General features: G+C 40.1%; 1 protein-coding gene across 1 annotated transcript in view; it reads left to right on the top strand.

Moving 5' to 3' along the window:
* Positions 1-983: 983 nt before the first annotated feature.
* Positions 984-15,277, top strand: part of TMEFF2 (transmembrane protein with EGF like and two follistatin like domains 2) — a 225,950-nt gene continuing 211,656 nt past the window's right edge. The window contains exons 1-3 of the mRNA XM_010948700.3: positions 984-2,351; positions 4,758-4,867; positions 12,505-12,634. Coding sequence (XP_010947002.1) covers positions 2,180-2,351; positions 4,758-4,867; positions 12,505-12,634 — 412 coding nt within the window. The 5' untranslated portion in view covers positions 984-2,179. The remainder of the gene's footprint in view (positions 2,352-4,757; positions 4,868-12,504; positions 12,635-15,277) is intronic.

The raw sequence follows: 15,277 nt of genomic DNA on the forward strand, positions 1-15,277 counted from the left end.
ACACCTCTCAAAGGAGAAGTTAAAAAGCAAGGAAGTGGGAGGAGGTTGGAGGTTAAAGTACTTAGAAGGATAGCTCGGGTACAATTTGTTTTTCTGGTCGTGTCTGCAAAGGACAGATAGTCCCTGTTTGCGAAGTGTATTGGTGCCTCTTTTAAGTGATTGGGAATGGACCCTAATGGCCTGAGATGCTATCATATAATGCTCTTCTAAATTCAGGAGACACGGTGAAGGGAGAAAGGCAAGATTTAAAAAGAAAAAAAAAAAGAGAGAGAGAGAGATGAGGACTCTTGAAATGGAAGAAAGAGAAAGAAAGGAAAAGAGAGAAAGATGAAGGAAAGAAGGGAGGAAGGATGAGAGGAAGAGATAGAGAAGGGAGGGTAAGGAAAAAGAAGGGGGAAAAAATCCTGAATCACTGAACAATCACACAGAATAAAAAATACTGAATAATCACACACAAAAAAGAAAACTCATCCAAAACACTGCAATAACGACCCGGGTCACAAGAGAAAGATGCTCTTCTCCGTGTCCTGAGACGCTCTGGGTCCCGTTACTAGGGACTAAAACACCATTAGGCTAAAGAGTGTCTAACTGCGTGAAGAATGCAGCAGACGGAAGGCCGATCCCACTATGCGGCTTGCCGGGCGCTGGCTGGAGCCGAAAAGGAAAGGCGCAGAACGCGAGACTCTTGCGGAGTTAGACCTTCTTGTCTCGCCCAGGTTCCTGGAGATCCAGCAGAGACCTGCGTAAAGCGCCCAAGGCCACTACCCTCGCTGCCCAAGGGAGCGGCTCTTCTGGGACGCCGCTTCCGGGCGGGTGCGCCCGGCAACCCACCGTGGCTGGTGCAGAGGAGCCTTCCCTTCCTCACTCTGACTTGTCCCGACTAAACCTGACCTTCGAAACACATTTGCCCGCACCTTTCAGACAGCCACGCAAATAGGCTCCCGGCTGGAGAGGGTAGCGTGCAAAGGAGAGGGCTTCAAACCTTCGTCTCCTGGGGCTGTGTCGGGGCTGTAGGGGTGCCAGGCAGGGGAGGAGAGAGAGAGAGAGAGAGGGAGAGAAGGAAGCGGAGAGAGCCTGGAAGGCTGGCTGAGCCAGCTGGGCGAGCTGCCTCAGGTTCGCAGGCTCCTGTGGGAACTGCTGCTGCTTCCAGGCCAGCCAGAGCTGTTCTCACACCACCGCCTCTCACCCTCTCCTGCTTCCTGCTAGTCCCTAGAGAAACGTCCGTGGGCTCTCCGCGGCAACATTCCCAGCCTGTATCCCGTTACAGCCAGGCGGCGCGCTCCCGCACGCTGGAGCGCAGGGCACCAGCAGGACGCCCTCTCCTCCGTGCCCGCTCTCCCCTCTCCGCCCTGCTGCGACCGCTCCTCGGCCACCTCCGCCCTCACCAGCTCCAGCTCCGAGAGACGCCACCCCGCCGCGGCTGGCGGTCGCAGCCGGGGGTCACGCACCAAAGAGGGGCCCTAGATAGGACCAGCTCTGGGTAGGGGGCGTCCTGGGGCGGAAAGTGAAAGGGCAGGTGGTGTTTAAAGGTCTGGGAGTCGTCCGTCCTGAGGCTCGCGCTTCTCACTTGAGCCATCTCGGCCTAGCCCCACTCGGGCCAGTGCCTGGTGAGCGAGCCCATCTGTGGCATCCGCCGTCGTCTCCTCCTTGCACCTCCTCGCCGACCCCTCCCTCTCGGGACCTGCATCCCGCTCCGCCAATCAGCGCTCGGCTGCTTCTTCCCACGTGATCCCGGGCGGGCTAAGGACCTGCTGCTTCCCAAACGCCAGAGGGATGCGGGCGGCAGAGCGCGAGAGGCGGCTGCTGGGCTGCGGGGCGCTTTGACTCTCCCTCCATCCAGCCTCCTTGGGCTCCTGTCCTCTGCCCTCCGGAGTCCGGTCTCCTCTTGCTGCCCTAGCTTGCCAGAGCCCTCTGCTTATGGCAGCAGCTTCCCGCGTCTTCCGCGCGGCTTCTCAGAGGAAGACCCTCTCTCTCCCGAGGCTGAGTCGGGTCACTGGATGTTGCTGAAACTCCGGAGATCATGCGCGGGTTTGGCTGCTGCTTCCTCGTCAGGTGCCACGACCACCGCCGCCGCTTCTGCTGCCACCGTCCGCGGGATGCTCAGTAGCCCGCTGTCTGGCCCCCGAGATCTTGTGTTCTTCGGAAGCCGTTTGCTGCTGCAGAGTTGCGCGAACTAGTCATGGTGCTGTGGGAGTCCCCGCGGCAGTGCAGCAGCTGGACACTTTGCGAGGGCTTTTGCTGGCTGCTGCTGCTGCCGGTGATGCTACTTATCGTAGCCCGCCCGGTGAAGCTTGCAGCTTTCCCTACCTCCTTAAGTGACTGCCAAACGCCCACCGGCTGGAACTGCTCTGGTAAGTCCAGAACCCCAACCCTGGACCCCTTAACCCCGCAGGGGAAACGCGCGTTTCCAGTACAAATCAACCTTTCCTAGTGCGTCTCCCCAGCCCCTTGCCTCCAACGGCCCCAAACCCCTGAGACCACCAAACCCCCACCCACCAGAGGACAACAGAGAACTGTTTCAGGCCGCTCTGGAAGGGGGACGGGGGCTCTAGGGAGAACAGAAAGTGCAAGTGTAGGAACCTTTGCATCCTTGCTCTTAAATTGCAGCTGTGAAGATTTTAAGAAATATTACATGGGATGGTTTTGTGGATCCACCGAAAAGAGCATCAGTCCTTAGGGAAACAAAAACAGAACCCTTTCTATCTTTAAAGAAAAAAGTCTAGCTAAAACGAGCGAGAAATAACTTTATGAGAAAGAACCAGTAAGAAAGCAATAAATCAGTTGGTGACTGCAGGAGAAACACTGATTCCTGGCAACAGTGCCACAGAGGTTGCACTGGTCTGGCACTAAAGACCAGGTTAAACAGATTCTAAAGGAGCTTCGGTTTCAACAGATACAGTTTCTCTCTCTCTCTCTCTCTCTCTCTCTCTCTCTCTCTCTCTCTCTCTCTCTCTCTCTCTCTCTCTCACACACACACACACACACACACACACACACACACACACACCCCTTCCTCTACTTGGCTGAAAAGACGTTTTTGCATCCCTGAGATGCCTTTCTCTTGCCTCCTAGATGGTGGAAGGAAGTTGAGAAAAGAATCATGCGGCGCTCTCCCAGGCCGGGGTGGGCAAGAGCAAGGCCCGGCAGGCTCACGCGTAGGCGGGCAGAGGGTGGAACCGACCCCACTGGGCGCTGACTCCTCCATTTCTGGGCAGGCTTCCTTGGAGTGCGTCAGGCGCTTCTTGCTTGCTCGGATCCCTTCAGAGTCTGAACGAGAGAGCTTGGCAGGCTTTGCTCTACTGAAGCCTCCTAATTAAATAGGGCCCAAGGATGGAAGTTGCTGCACTCGTCCGAGCTAGCTTCGTATTTCAGTGTGATAGCCCGTAGTATAATGTACCGGGAGGGATTGTGGTATGATTTCATTGGCATTTTAAACTCCATTAACATGCCTGAGTATGTCTCCTAGGTCTGGTCTGTTCTAGTTTTGGCAAATGTGTATGTAATTATTCATTCTCTGTGTATACGATTCTGCTGAAGTTGAATCTAGCTCCGAATAAAGTGGCTTTCAGGGATGTATGTGAGCAGAAGTGTATGTAACTTTGGAGAAGAGGAAATGACCAACTGTAACTTACAGGATGAAAGAATATGTAGTCCTGGGTAGTTAGTGAAGTAAATTTCACAAGGAAAATTATTATGTATCATTGTAGTTTGTGCTTTTTGAAGACAAGTTGAGAGTTGCAACCCTATTAGACTGGGGTCAATATATCGCCTTTGTTCTGTTTTTGGCAGTTTCTAAATTCGGGATTTTTATGAAACTCAACATGTTTTCTTTAACTTATTTGTGGCTCCTGTCTGCATATATGTTATTTTAGAAAAACTAAGTTCCACTTTGCAGGTGCCTAATCACTTTTTAGGTGCTTTATCATAGTAATATTAAGCAATCTGCAAAATCAATTGTTTGAAATGTTGATAGCTTTGTAGCCCAACATGACTAGTTTGTTTCATCCCTAACTATGGTACTGTTTTAGGAAATAACTAACTTAAATATGAAGTTGGGGTTGGCAATCAAGAAATTTATTGGTGCCAGATATCTTACAGGGATCTGCAAAAACTAAAGAAAATAAACTGGCTTTCCAGGCAGATTGTCAAGAACCTGGCACTCACCCCCCTCCACCTCTGTTAACTTGGAGGTGATCAATCTTCATTTGAGCCAGACAGACCATCAGAGAAAACACTGTGCCTGTTTATCTTTATTATTGGGGCTTTGTTTCCTCTTTGTCTGGAAAAATTCCAAATATGGGGTTATTCCAGGCCTTAAAGCGAAAGAATGAGTAAAGATGGAGCAATGGTAAAATGGCATTCAGAGACCATCATCAGCCCTTTTCTAAAATGTAGAGTTTGGGGGCCATAAACTATAGTCTACTTAATGAGAAAAAATAAGTAAGCTAAGAAACCAGTGTTAAATCCTCATTCACCACTGCCAGTATTAACCCAAGCTAAAATAAAACAGCATCATCAAAAAAGAGCATTAAAAGACAGTTGACTAAAAAAGAAATGTGAAAAAAAGAAACAAATATTAATCACTTAATTAGACTTTTTTTAGGTTATCAGTAAAGAATGACCTTGCAGTACAGCGGTGGTTGTCGGAATTAAAATTTAGGGCAATTCTTTTAAAGCTTCAAGATATTTCTTTTTTGTTGTTGTTGTTCAATTCTTCAAAATTTTTAAATGACTGGAGTGTTCTCTTTAAATTTGAGGCTATGATGACAGAGAAAATGATCTCTTCCTCTGTGACACCAACACCTGTAAATTTGATGGGGAATGTTTAAGAATTGGAGACACTGTGACTTGCGTCTGTCAGTTCAAGGTAAGAGTTCTATTTGCATCTTCCAATTCATTAATGAGACTACAAAGCAAAGATCTTCCTTTACAGCCCATCACTTGGCAACTTATAGCTGTGCAAGCTAAGAGGAAAGCTGGCAACAGAGCCAACCGATGTCAAAATCGCTTTTTGGAGAAGTGTAGGTGCCACAGTCATAAATGCCACTGGAGGAAGAATGCTTCAGGTTGTTCTTTTTGGTGTGCCAAAGGAAAATTATGTTTCTGTGCCCCTTCTAATGTGCATTTTACAAGTCAGCTACTGGGGGTAATAGTCAAAATCACTGGTAGATAAGGAGTGTGGATTTCTACTTTGGTTATTTCTATCGGTGCTCTGATCTTTTGATCATATTGCTCTGTTTTAATGGTCTTGGGTTTTATTATCCTGGTAATCTGGTTAAGTTTTTAAATGAACTCTTTATGAATGAGACTTCAAAACTACCGTGCTAGTTCGGAAATCATGACATTTATTAATATATGTCAACTTTTCGTGGATACCACATTCACTTACAACTGACTCTCTCAGGAATCTGAAACAGTGCAAATAGCCACAAGTCATTTTATAAACATGAGAAAGACGTGTTTTGCCTCATGTTAAAAAAATAAATAAAAATTAAAAGAAAGATTGCAACAGTGGTATCATCAAAAGTAAATTATTAGTATTTATTAAAGGTGGAACTCTCAATGTCATTATTATAGTCATCATCTAACAAATGCTTTCTACCATGTAAATTATAAACCTTTTTTCTCTCAATATATTTATGTAATTCAAATATTAGAGATGCTGCACTGATATCTTATATTCACCTCTGAGTGTTATTGAATTACTTTTTAAAATATACATGAAATATAATGTAAGGGTCAACCAGGAAATATTTGCATAAATGAAACTATATTCCTGAGATCAGGGAAAACTTTTCCAAGTCTATAAGCAAAACTAAAAAAAAAAAAAAAAAAAGTTTTTAAGGAAATAAAACATTAGAACTCAAATACAGGTCTAAACTTTGTTACGGTACAGCTGTCTCTCAGCATCCATGGGAACTGGTTTCAGGATCACCATGAATACTCAAATCCGTAGATTCTCAAGTCCCTTATATAAGATTATGTAAAATTTGTATAAGATGTATGCACATCCTCCTGTACACTTTGTCATCTCTAGATTACTTATAATACAATGTAAATGCTATGTAATCAGTTGTAAATACAATGCAAATGCCATATAAATAGTTGCTGGTAAGTGGCAAATTCAAATTTTGCTTTTTGGAACTCTCTGGAATCGTTTTCCTAGAATATTTTCTATTCAAAGTTGGTTGAATCTGTGGATGTGGAACCCGCAGATTTGGAGGGCCAACTGTATGTAATATTTAGAATTGTTGGTGAAATTTAAATATTTCAGATTGAATTCAACCTCCCAGTGAGAGAGAGAAGGGAATTCACATTTAAATATAGTTTGAATAGCTTATAGATAAGCTAAAAACTTCTGGGACATCATTTTTTTCTTTCTAAGAAAAGCAATAAACAACTGGTATTTGTCAAGTGTGCCACCACCTAGTGGGTAAACATTGCTGTGCCCATGCTTCAGTCTTTCTTAGACCATAGTCTAGTGTTGGGAACATTAATACGTATTTAATATGCGTGCAACACCACCTTCTAAGGTCTCCAGCCACACTGAACAATGTAATTATGTTCTTTCAAGGAGCTACTCGAGAGAGACGGAGCATAAAAACTCTCTAAGTCATACTTCCCCCAAACACTAACTTAAGGGAAAGTACAGTTAGATAAGTCATTAATTAAAAAGCCCCAGGATTTTGTGGATGTTTTTCCCCTTTCAGTTTGTAATTCCCCCAAATTTGTCTTCTTTTCAATAACCACAGGTAGACATAAGAAGTGAACTCATAAACAGTATAAAATGAACCAAGGAGAATGTTCCACAGATGGAAAGCCATAATCATAACAAGATTTTGCCAAAAAGAGAAAAAAAAAGAAGAGTTCATAAAACTCTAAATGAATGCATGTTACTGAAAGGAAATGTATAAGTTTCTTATTAAAGAAATTGTGTTCAGTTTTCAGGTTCCACAAAGGGTTTTGGTAAATCTTTTATCAACAGAGATATTTATTTTTTTCATACATTGGTCAGCCAGTTACGTTTGTCATTAATTTAAATAATTGTTGAATGGAATAGATTAGGGGAGGGCAATGAATGCAAATTTGAGTAAGAAACTAAAATGTAAATTTCTGCTTCCTATTGCCTGTAGCATTTGAAATTTACTACTAGATTACTGTTGCTATTAGTCTGTGCTTTGCAATAGTTGTCAGTCTGTCAGAAGAAAATAAGCATTTCCCTAGTGGAAAATTTTAGAGTTTACCCATACCGGGAATATTGAGTGGCTGAATTAACTTCAAGTTCAAAGAAAATGTACAAGTTGTGGAAAGAATTAAGAGATAAGATATTTTTACGCTAGGAGTATCTTGACTCAGTACTTTCCAATGAATTTGAGATTTTCTTTGCCCAGTATCTGATGAAAAGGGAGATGTCCTGAAAATCTGTTTTCCTATATACTATTCTAAACTAGCTGAGGTCATCTACTCTCTGTTTCTTCTGCTTTCAGATACAAACCCCAATTTTTATATTCAAAATGGGATGCAACCATGGTCTTTTTGGCAGAGAGATAAATTTCAAAGAGAAATGGGTGTATGTGTGTATAATCTATGTTTTTTAACGTGAATTATTATTGGAGCACTGAGGTGAACAAGTATTTATCTTCACCTCTCTTAGATGATTTAAAATAAACATCTACCCTTCAAACACATCATCTCATTTATTTTTCACAACTGTGTGAAATAATTATTTTCTCCTCCTTTTACAGATGAGGAAAATAAAAACCCATAAATGTAAATAACTTACTGTTAATTGATGATCCCAAATCAAGAACCTAGGTCCTTTGACATCAAATCTCATTTTTTTCTAGGACATTATTCATGCAAATAAAAATATGAGTCACAATAACAAAAGCACCAACTTCTTGTAGACAACTCTTACATCAAAAGTAGTACAGCTAATTCTTGGGTGATGATACGAGTTCCAGAAATGGCCTGCAACCTCATGCATTCTACCTTCCTATCTGCATACAAAATGGTATGCTGCCCATTATGATAAATCAGTTATGGGGATGAAAATTTAGAGACAGTCGATGGATGAAGGGATGGATGGATGGAAAGAGGAAAGAAGAAAGAAGAAAATAAGACCTATGTGCAGCTATTCATAGATAGAACTCGTCATGTCAATGAATATGTAATGATCAGTTATCACTTTATAGTTTCAAAATATGATGATGACTTATGTTTTTCAGGTATCATTCAATTTGAATGTGAAATATTTTAATTTAATAAGCCATGCTTTAGATCTGCAGTTGTTCTAGTTACTAGGACTGCATAACAAATTGCCCAGAACTTAGTGGCTCAAAACAATGAACATTTATTTAACTCATGAATTTGAAGTTGGACAGCGCTTTATGGAGACAGCTCATCCCTGCTCCCATTGGCATTAGCTGAGCGGCGGAGGGAACTCAAAAGGCTTGGTGTGTACTTCTCTCGGGGCTCTCCCCAGTGTATTGGACTATCAGCTGGGGACCTGGGTCCTTCTCCATGTGGGTCTCTCTGTTTGAACTGGCTTGGTCTTCCTCATAGCACAGTGGCTGGATTCTAAAGGCAAGCATCCAGAGAGAGAGAGAGAGAGCGCCAGGTAGAAGCTGTATCCTTTAATGACCTAGTCTCAGAAGTCATGCAGAGTCACTGTTGCCACAGTCACAGTCCTGCCCACTCTTTTCAAATCATAAAAATTTTCCATATGGAGAAATATAGTCACAGAGAAGTAAAAGTTACCTCTGGAATGATCAAAAGATTGGGACATATGCAGGATTTTTATCTTTTTTCTTTTTTGGAAGAGAAACATGCCATATCCTAAGCCATTATTCCGAAGCCTTTGACAACTGGGAATATAACAGAATTCACTTAACATCTGTGGAGAGCCTTCTCCATGCCAGATTCCATGGAAGGTGCCGACAATATATAAAATACAAGTTATGCATCACTTCTAGATGCTGAAATCTCAGTGAAAAGAAATCTTTACTAACCAAACAAGCAATAAATCACATGAAAAACTTCTCCCATAAATTTTTGGTTCATTTGTAACAAAATGAATTCCATATATCTTAGAGCATCAAGTCATTGAATCCACTCATTGACACGTTGCTGCTTTCTTAAGCAATGTGGGCATTTTGGAACAAAATCATTCACTGAAAAACACATATTTGGAAAATAAACTTTAGATTTTTAAAACATCTGAATAAAAACAGAATCGCTTTTCCCTGGAGAGGAAGTTTGGACAACACATACATTTATGAGCTTAACCATCTGGGCCCAAGTCTTGATTTTTCTCTTACCAGCCAACTATGTGGACTTTAGCATGTCACTGAACATCTGAATCTGTCCCTCCATCTGAAACTGAGCAGTATCACGATTAGCACTAAAAAATTATTTCCAATAACTTGGCATATTTTAACATAGTAGTTAGCTTACTTTTATACTTAGGGTTATTCTGTTTTCCTAATTTTAGACATGCATGCTTTAGTGTCAATGTTAGATGGTAACTCTGCTAGTTGAAATACATATCATGAAAGGCAAATAATTTCTATTTCTTTTTATAAGTGAGTATTCCAAACCATTTTAAAACATGGCTCTGTTAATCCTCCCAAATGCCCCAGTTAACCATTTTAAATGGGGAAACTAAGCTATAAGCATGTTAGATATCTCATTGTTGAGGGATATATCCAAGGTCTTACACCGAAGCGGTGAGAGGAATGGGAGAATCTAGGACCAGACTGCCAGTCTTGAGCCTTAATGATTTAGAGTATGCTTCCTCTGTGTGTTATTCATTTTAATGAGTGCAAGTCATGGTACTAAGGGCCAAAAACATCGTGCTGATAATCTACAGTTAAGCTCTTTTCAACTCTGTACAAATCTCCCTTTTGGCTTGTGCATGGAACTTGGCAGCTCTGTTTTTAGCACTGTTCACATTTGGCTTACTGCATCCCTCAGAAGTGGCATATGAGCACTTTATCAGTTTATTTGATATTTTAAGATGCATATCAGCATTGTGTACTAGCACTTGACAGAGATCATAAATACTTCCCACCCCTCACTCCCCATCTACTGACTACATCTGAGTAATCTGCAGAAGTAGATGAGAAGAATAGAGAGGGAAATTCTAGGGATTAGAGAGGAGAAAATGTGGTGTGGACCCAATAATCTACACACAAAGTATTGACTGTAACCAGGGTTGGAGATGGAGATTTAAAGGTAACCCAGGACAAGAATGCTAGCACCCAAGCATGAGATGTTAACTAGCCCAGCCATTCACACTAATTATGACTCTCTTCTGCCTACTGAAAGGATCAGTAAGTCTACTGACTATAATACATTACCAGCTGTTCACTTCTTTCTGGTCTCTCTTCCATATTCTCGGATACTATTGTAGCGTTAGTGGGTCCTCATAAATCCTCCCTACATTCCCCTGTCCCTGGTCCTGAAGATAGCACATTTATCAAGCATTTATCCATCTACCTGCCTCCTGGCCATGGTTCTGACATGAGCACCACCCCCATTTATTGGGTATCCCTTCAGTACCGCTTGTTGGAAAATTCAACTCTTTACTGACATTTTTCTATTGCCTTTTTTTTTTCAGTAATGATAAAGATGTTCAGTTTTATGTAGGTCAATTTTCAGATAAATATTTTGGAAAGCTTGTGGAACGCAGCCCTTACACAGGTATCACCTGGTTAGAAAAGAGTTTGAATTGCCTAATAAATTAAAGATCCTTATGAGTGGAAAGTTCCTATCAAAATAGTTTTTAGAATATAATAATGTAGATTGACTGAGTCTGGGAGCTGTCACTGTGGAAAGGAATTATTATATAGAATCTTCCAGAATGTCTACATTAGAAATTGTAGTAATAAAGAAGATTTTTAAAATATATCATATTTAAAATATTTCATATTTAAAATATTTAAATCATTTTGATCATATTTAAATAATTTCTAGATAGATATGAGTTAGTATCTATATCACCTTGTTAGCAATTATAGTGATTGTAATCTGAGTGTCATACAATTTGAATTTACTATTGGGAGAACAATATATCACTATTAGTAAAAAATTATATTTAGGTTTTTCAATAATAGATGCAAAGTAAGACTCATAAAACTTTCATTTCAGGGAACGTTGTCTTATACCATTAAAAAAATGGTTACGATGTTAAGCCGTTATTACATAACGGCAAAGAGCAAGAGCTAAATGGTTGATTGGGAAGAAGAAAGTGCAAATACTCTAAGAGAATGCAGAGTAAGAAAATAAATCTCAGGTTTTTGTCATCAGATTTTAACCATATTGAGAATTTGCTCCTATTTTTGCATAAATCCTTGAGCTAGATTTAACTTATGTTAGAATTTTAGGTTTGTTATCATATATATTAAAGCCCTAGCCATCTCAGTAAATCATTGGTTTATTTTACATCTGTTATAAATTTGTAGCACATCAAAAATCCAAATATTTTAATAAGAAGTAGAAAACAGAAAAGTGTTTTCACATGCATGTGTATGTGTGATATGTGCTTTACTTTGTTTCTCTGGCATGAGAGTATTTATAAATAATCATCTTGATCATTACATTTGTTATAATTAAACAATGTAGCACATCACTCATAGTAATCGTGAGATAATCACATCACTGCTTTAATTAGCAGGTATAGAACACAGCCAAGTATCTCTAAAGCCTTAGAGTGTGATTATATTATGATGAGTATACCCTGTAGGTTGCCTAATTTCCATTGTAAAATGTGTACATTTTGTAATGAGGTTGTTTTCAAAATGAACTTTTGTCTTTATGAAATATATATTAATAGTCATACTTTTGAATAGTCAATCAAGTTTACATATAGTTCAGTAGTTGTTGACTTTTTTCCTGTATTTCATAGTCTCTTGTTTCTTTCTACGCTGTATCTGCATCAGGATCCAATGGTCTAAAGATATACAAAAAATTAATTAGTAATCCAAACGTCTTATACATATATTTATAAATTTGTAAAGATTCAGATTCAACAGGGAAAATACATATTAAGGAGTAACTCTGTGGCATTTCAGCTATATACTTCTGCTCCACAGATAGACATTACCTAATTTTGAATAGCTTAAATGTTGCAGGATGTTCTGATTTTTCCCACCACACCAGATGGGCTATCAGGAAAAAAAATTAAACAATATTGATACATTTGTTGTTATATCTTTTTATTATTACTTTTCCTATCACTTTGTTAGAATTGCCTGATCAATTTCAAAGCTGTTTTTCCCCCTATCTGAATCAAATGACCACATTGGCTTACTTGACATTGCTTTTGTATATCTTTGAATGATGCCCTTGCAAGGTCAAAGACTTAATGGATACAGTGGGACAATGGGGATCACTAAATATGAAGACAAGTGCTTTTTTCTGTAAATGATGATTTCTGCCCAAGGTGTCAGGAGCATGAAGACTCCTGTACTAACCATAGGCTTACCTCTGTGTGCTCCCCAGTGCAACAGTGACTATGTACCTGTATGCGGCTCCAATGGGGAGAGCTACCAGAATGAGTGTTACCTGCGGCAGGCTGCGTGCAAACAGCAGAGTGAGATACTTGTGGTGTCTGAGGGATCCTGTGCCACAGGTATGTATGTGATCCTGAAGACACCCTGAACCCTTCTGAATGGATTCTGAATCCAAGAACCCTGTCTTGCTATGTTTCCTGTTATGTTATCTGCAATTAAATAATTCAGACTATATATTGGCTAGACAAGCCTCTTATTCTTTTGTACAAAGCATGAATTATTTTTATTCTATATATTTTTACATTTCAAATCACTTCTAGAAGGAAGAGAAATCTACCAGAAGGATCTCAGTAGATTTTAATACATATGTTATTTAATGAAATGCAGACAGTTGAATACTATAATTAGAGCTCTAGTTTGACTGCTCAGGTGCTAGATATATAGAAACCTTTCTAAGCATGAGTAAAACTTGTTTTGTTTGTTTGGAATAATAGCATCATCTGCTGGAGGGCAGTTTGCAGATTTGGATGGGGAAGGTGAGATGTGGCTAGCCTTAGCAGCTCTGCAAAATGCTCTTCTTAACATTTAACAGATTATGTTGAAGTTTGTCGGTGATGGACATAACTTCTAATGACGTCTGTCCTTTCAGCCAGGGAGTCCACGAAGCTTAACAGTTATATTGTATCGAGAATGCTGTAAGGACAGTGAGAAGGAAGAGTGTCTCCATATGCTCTTTAGCTTTTCAGGATTTTTGTGTACAATGGTTGTTAGAACTGAACGGCATTTCAGGAAGAAAAAAATTAAAAAAAACAAGAGGAATAAAGCCCCACTTGATACAGCAATGCTATAAAATGCAGCTGAGTTCTCAGGTTAGGCTTGAGCCACTAAAATCATGTATATTAAAGAAATTTTAGTGTCCCCTGATAGTTGTCCTTACCGGCAAATAAGCATCTTTCTGGAAAGTCATTATTTCTGAGGAATTGGACGATATAAGCATATTCAGGAAAAAAACAATAGTGATATAAAATAAGAACTTTCTTCAAAAATGGCACTATAGAATAGTGCCAGGGAAGGTCTATTTTACTGAAAAGTTCCTCTTAGATAATAAATATTTCTATTCGAGGGAATTATGTTAAAAATTATGTGTATGATGGCTGGGCAGGGTGGTAAATGAGCAAAGGGAAAGGGTCTTACTCTCTAAAAGATTATCTGAGACCTACTGATTGTTTAGTAGTTGACAATGTTCCAGGTTGTCCTGGTGACTACCGAAGTTCCTAAGAATTAGCAGAAGAGAAAGGTATCATTCTTCACGGACAGTGATGTAGGCTTTTGGGTTTTGGTTTTAGTTTTTAAGTCCTCTTTGCTCCTGCTTGATTCTCTGCCTCCCAGTGTGAATGCCCTTCCCACAAGGGTGACTGGGAGCAGTTTGGGCTGGTGCACCTCTTGTTTATTTGCTACAGCAAACAGATCACTGCTGCGCCATCTACACATGAGAAGTAATGAATGGAAGAGCCACCTGTGAGAGTCATTGGACCATCTCCCTCAGTAGGAAAGGAGGAGGACTAGTATAAGGATCAGTGGGCAGTAGTTATAATAAACAGTCACGCAGTTATGGTTGTGGTTAACAATGTTTGGCAGCAAAATCTCTCTTTTTCACTTGCCAGCTTCCAAGTTCTTGTCAGCGAATGCAGTCACATTCTTCTGATTCATTCAGTCTCTCCATTCTAGGCCTTAATATGTCGATTATACTATGAAAATACTTAACCAAGTAGAAAATTTAATCACAATTGAGTAATCCATCCCTAGCTCATTCACAGACCTAGATATCCGTGGGATTTAATTAGTAAGTCAGTCTTGCTGAATGCATCTTCCATGGACCTGTAAATCTAAAAGGGTTTTGATCTGAATAATGATGGAGGGATGGAAGTAATTCTGACTAACCAGGTCTGACTGTAAATAAATTGGAGTGCTGACTTTTGATCTAAAAGAGATTCTTGTTCTTTTCTTCATAGATTTTCCATTTATTTTTTAATGCTCTTTGGCACTGAGTGGAGGTGGCAAGTTGTGATCTCTAGGAATAAAAAGCAGTGGAAGATATGACTTTATGGTTTTTATGTTTCATTGAACTTACAAACCGTTTTTTGTCTGGAAAATGGTTTCCTATTGGGCAGTCTGCTCAACAGTCTCACTGTCAATTTCACTTTTTTGCCTTGTAAGAAATGTATTGACTAGGAGCCCAGATTCAGATACGACAGCATGACTTCTTTTCTTAGGTGTTTCTGTCTCACTAAATAAGGCTTTAGTAAACTACCTGTCTCTGGGTTTGCCAAGATGATTCATTTTTTAGTGGAGAAACCATTAAAGCTTCCCATCACTATTTTATAACATTGCCATGGACTTAAGTGCTGTTTTCCCCCTTTATATTTCCATTTTATTCCCTAGCTACTTAATTTGGGTCAAATCAAACAAATTGTCTTAAGGACCATGCCCTTTGAAGTTTTAGAAACATACATGGGAAATACAAACCAAAATACAACTGCTATTTTCCTTGATTTTCTCCACCTGTATGTATTTCATAGAAAATCTATAGATGAATAGACAAAATGTTCACTCAAAACTTTAATTATTATGTTCTAGACACAGTGATAAGCATTTAAAATGTGCTGTTGTGCAGTTATCCTCACAATAGTCCAAGGAGATAGACACTAGTATACCCATTGACCAGAGGACCAATAAGCTTAAGAAGACTGACTAACATTCCT

Source organism: Camelus bactrianus, chromosome 5 (assembly GCF_048773025.1).
Source record: "Camelus bactrianus isolate YW-2024 breed Bactrian camel chromosome 5, ASM4877302v1, whole genome shotgun sequence".
NCBI classification, from domain to species: Eukaryota; Metazoa; Chordata; class Mammalia; order Artiodactyla; family Camelidae; genus Camelus; species Camelus bactrianus.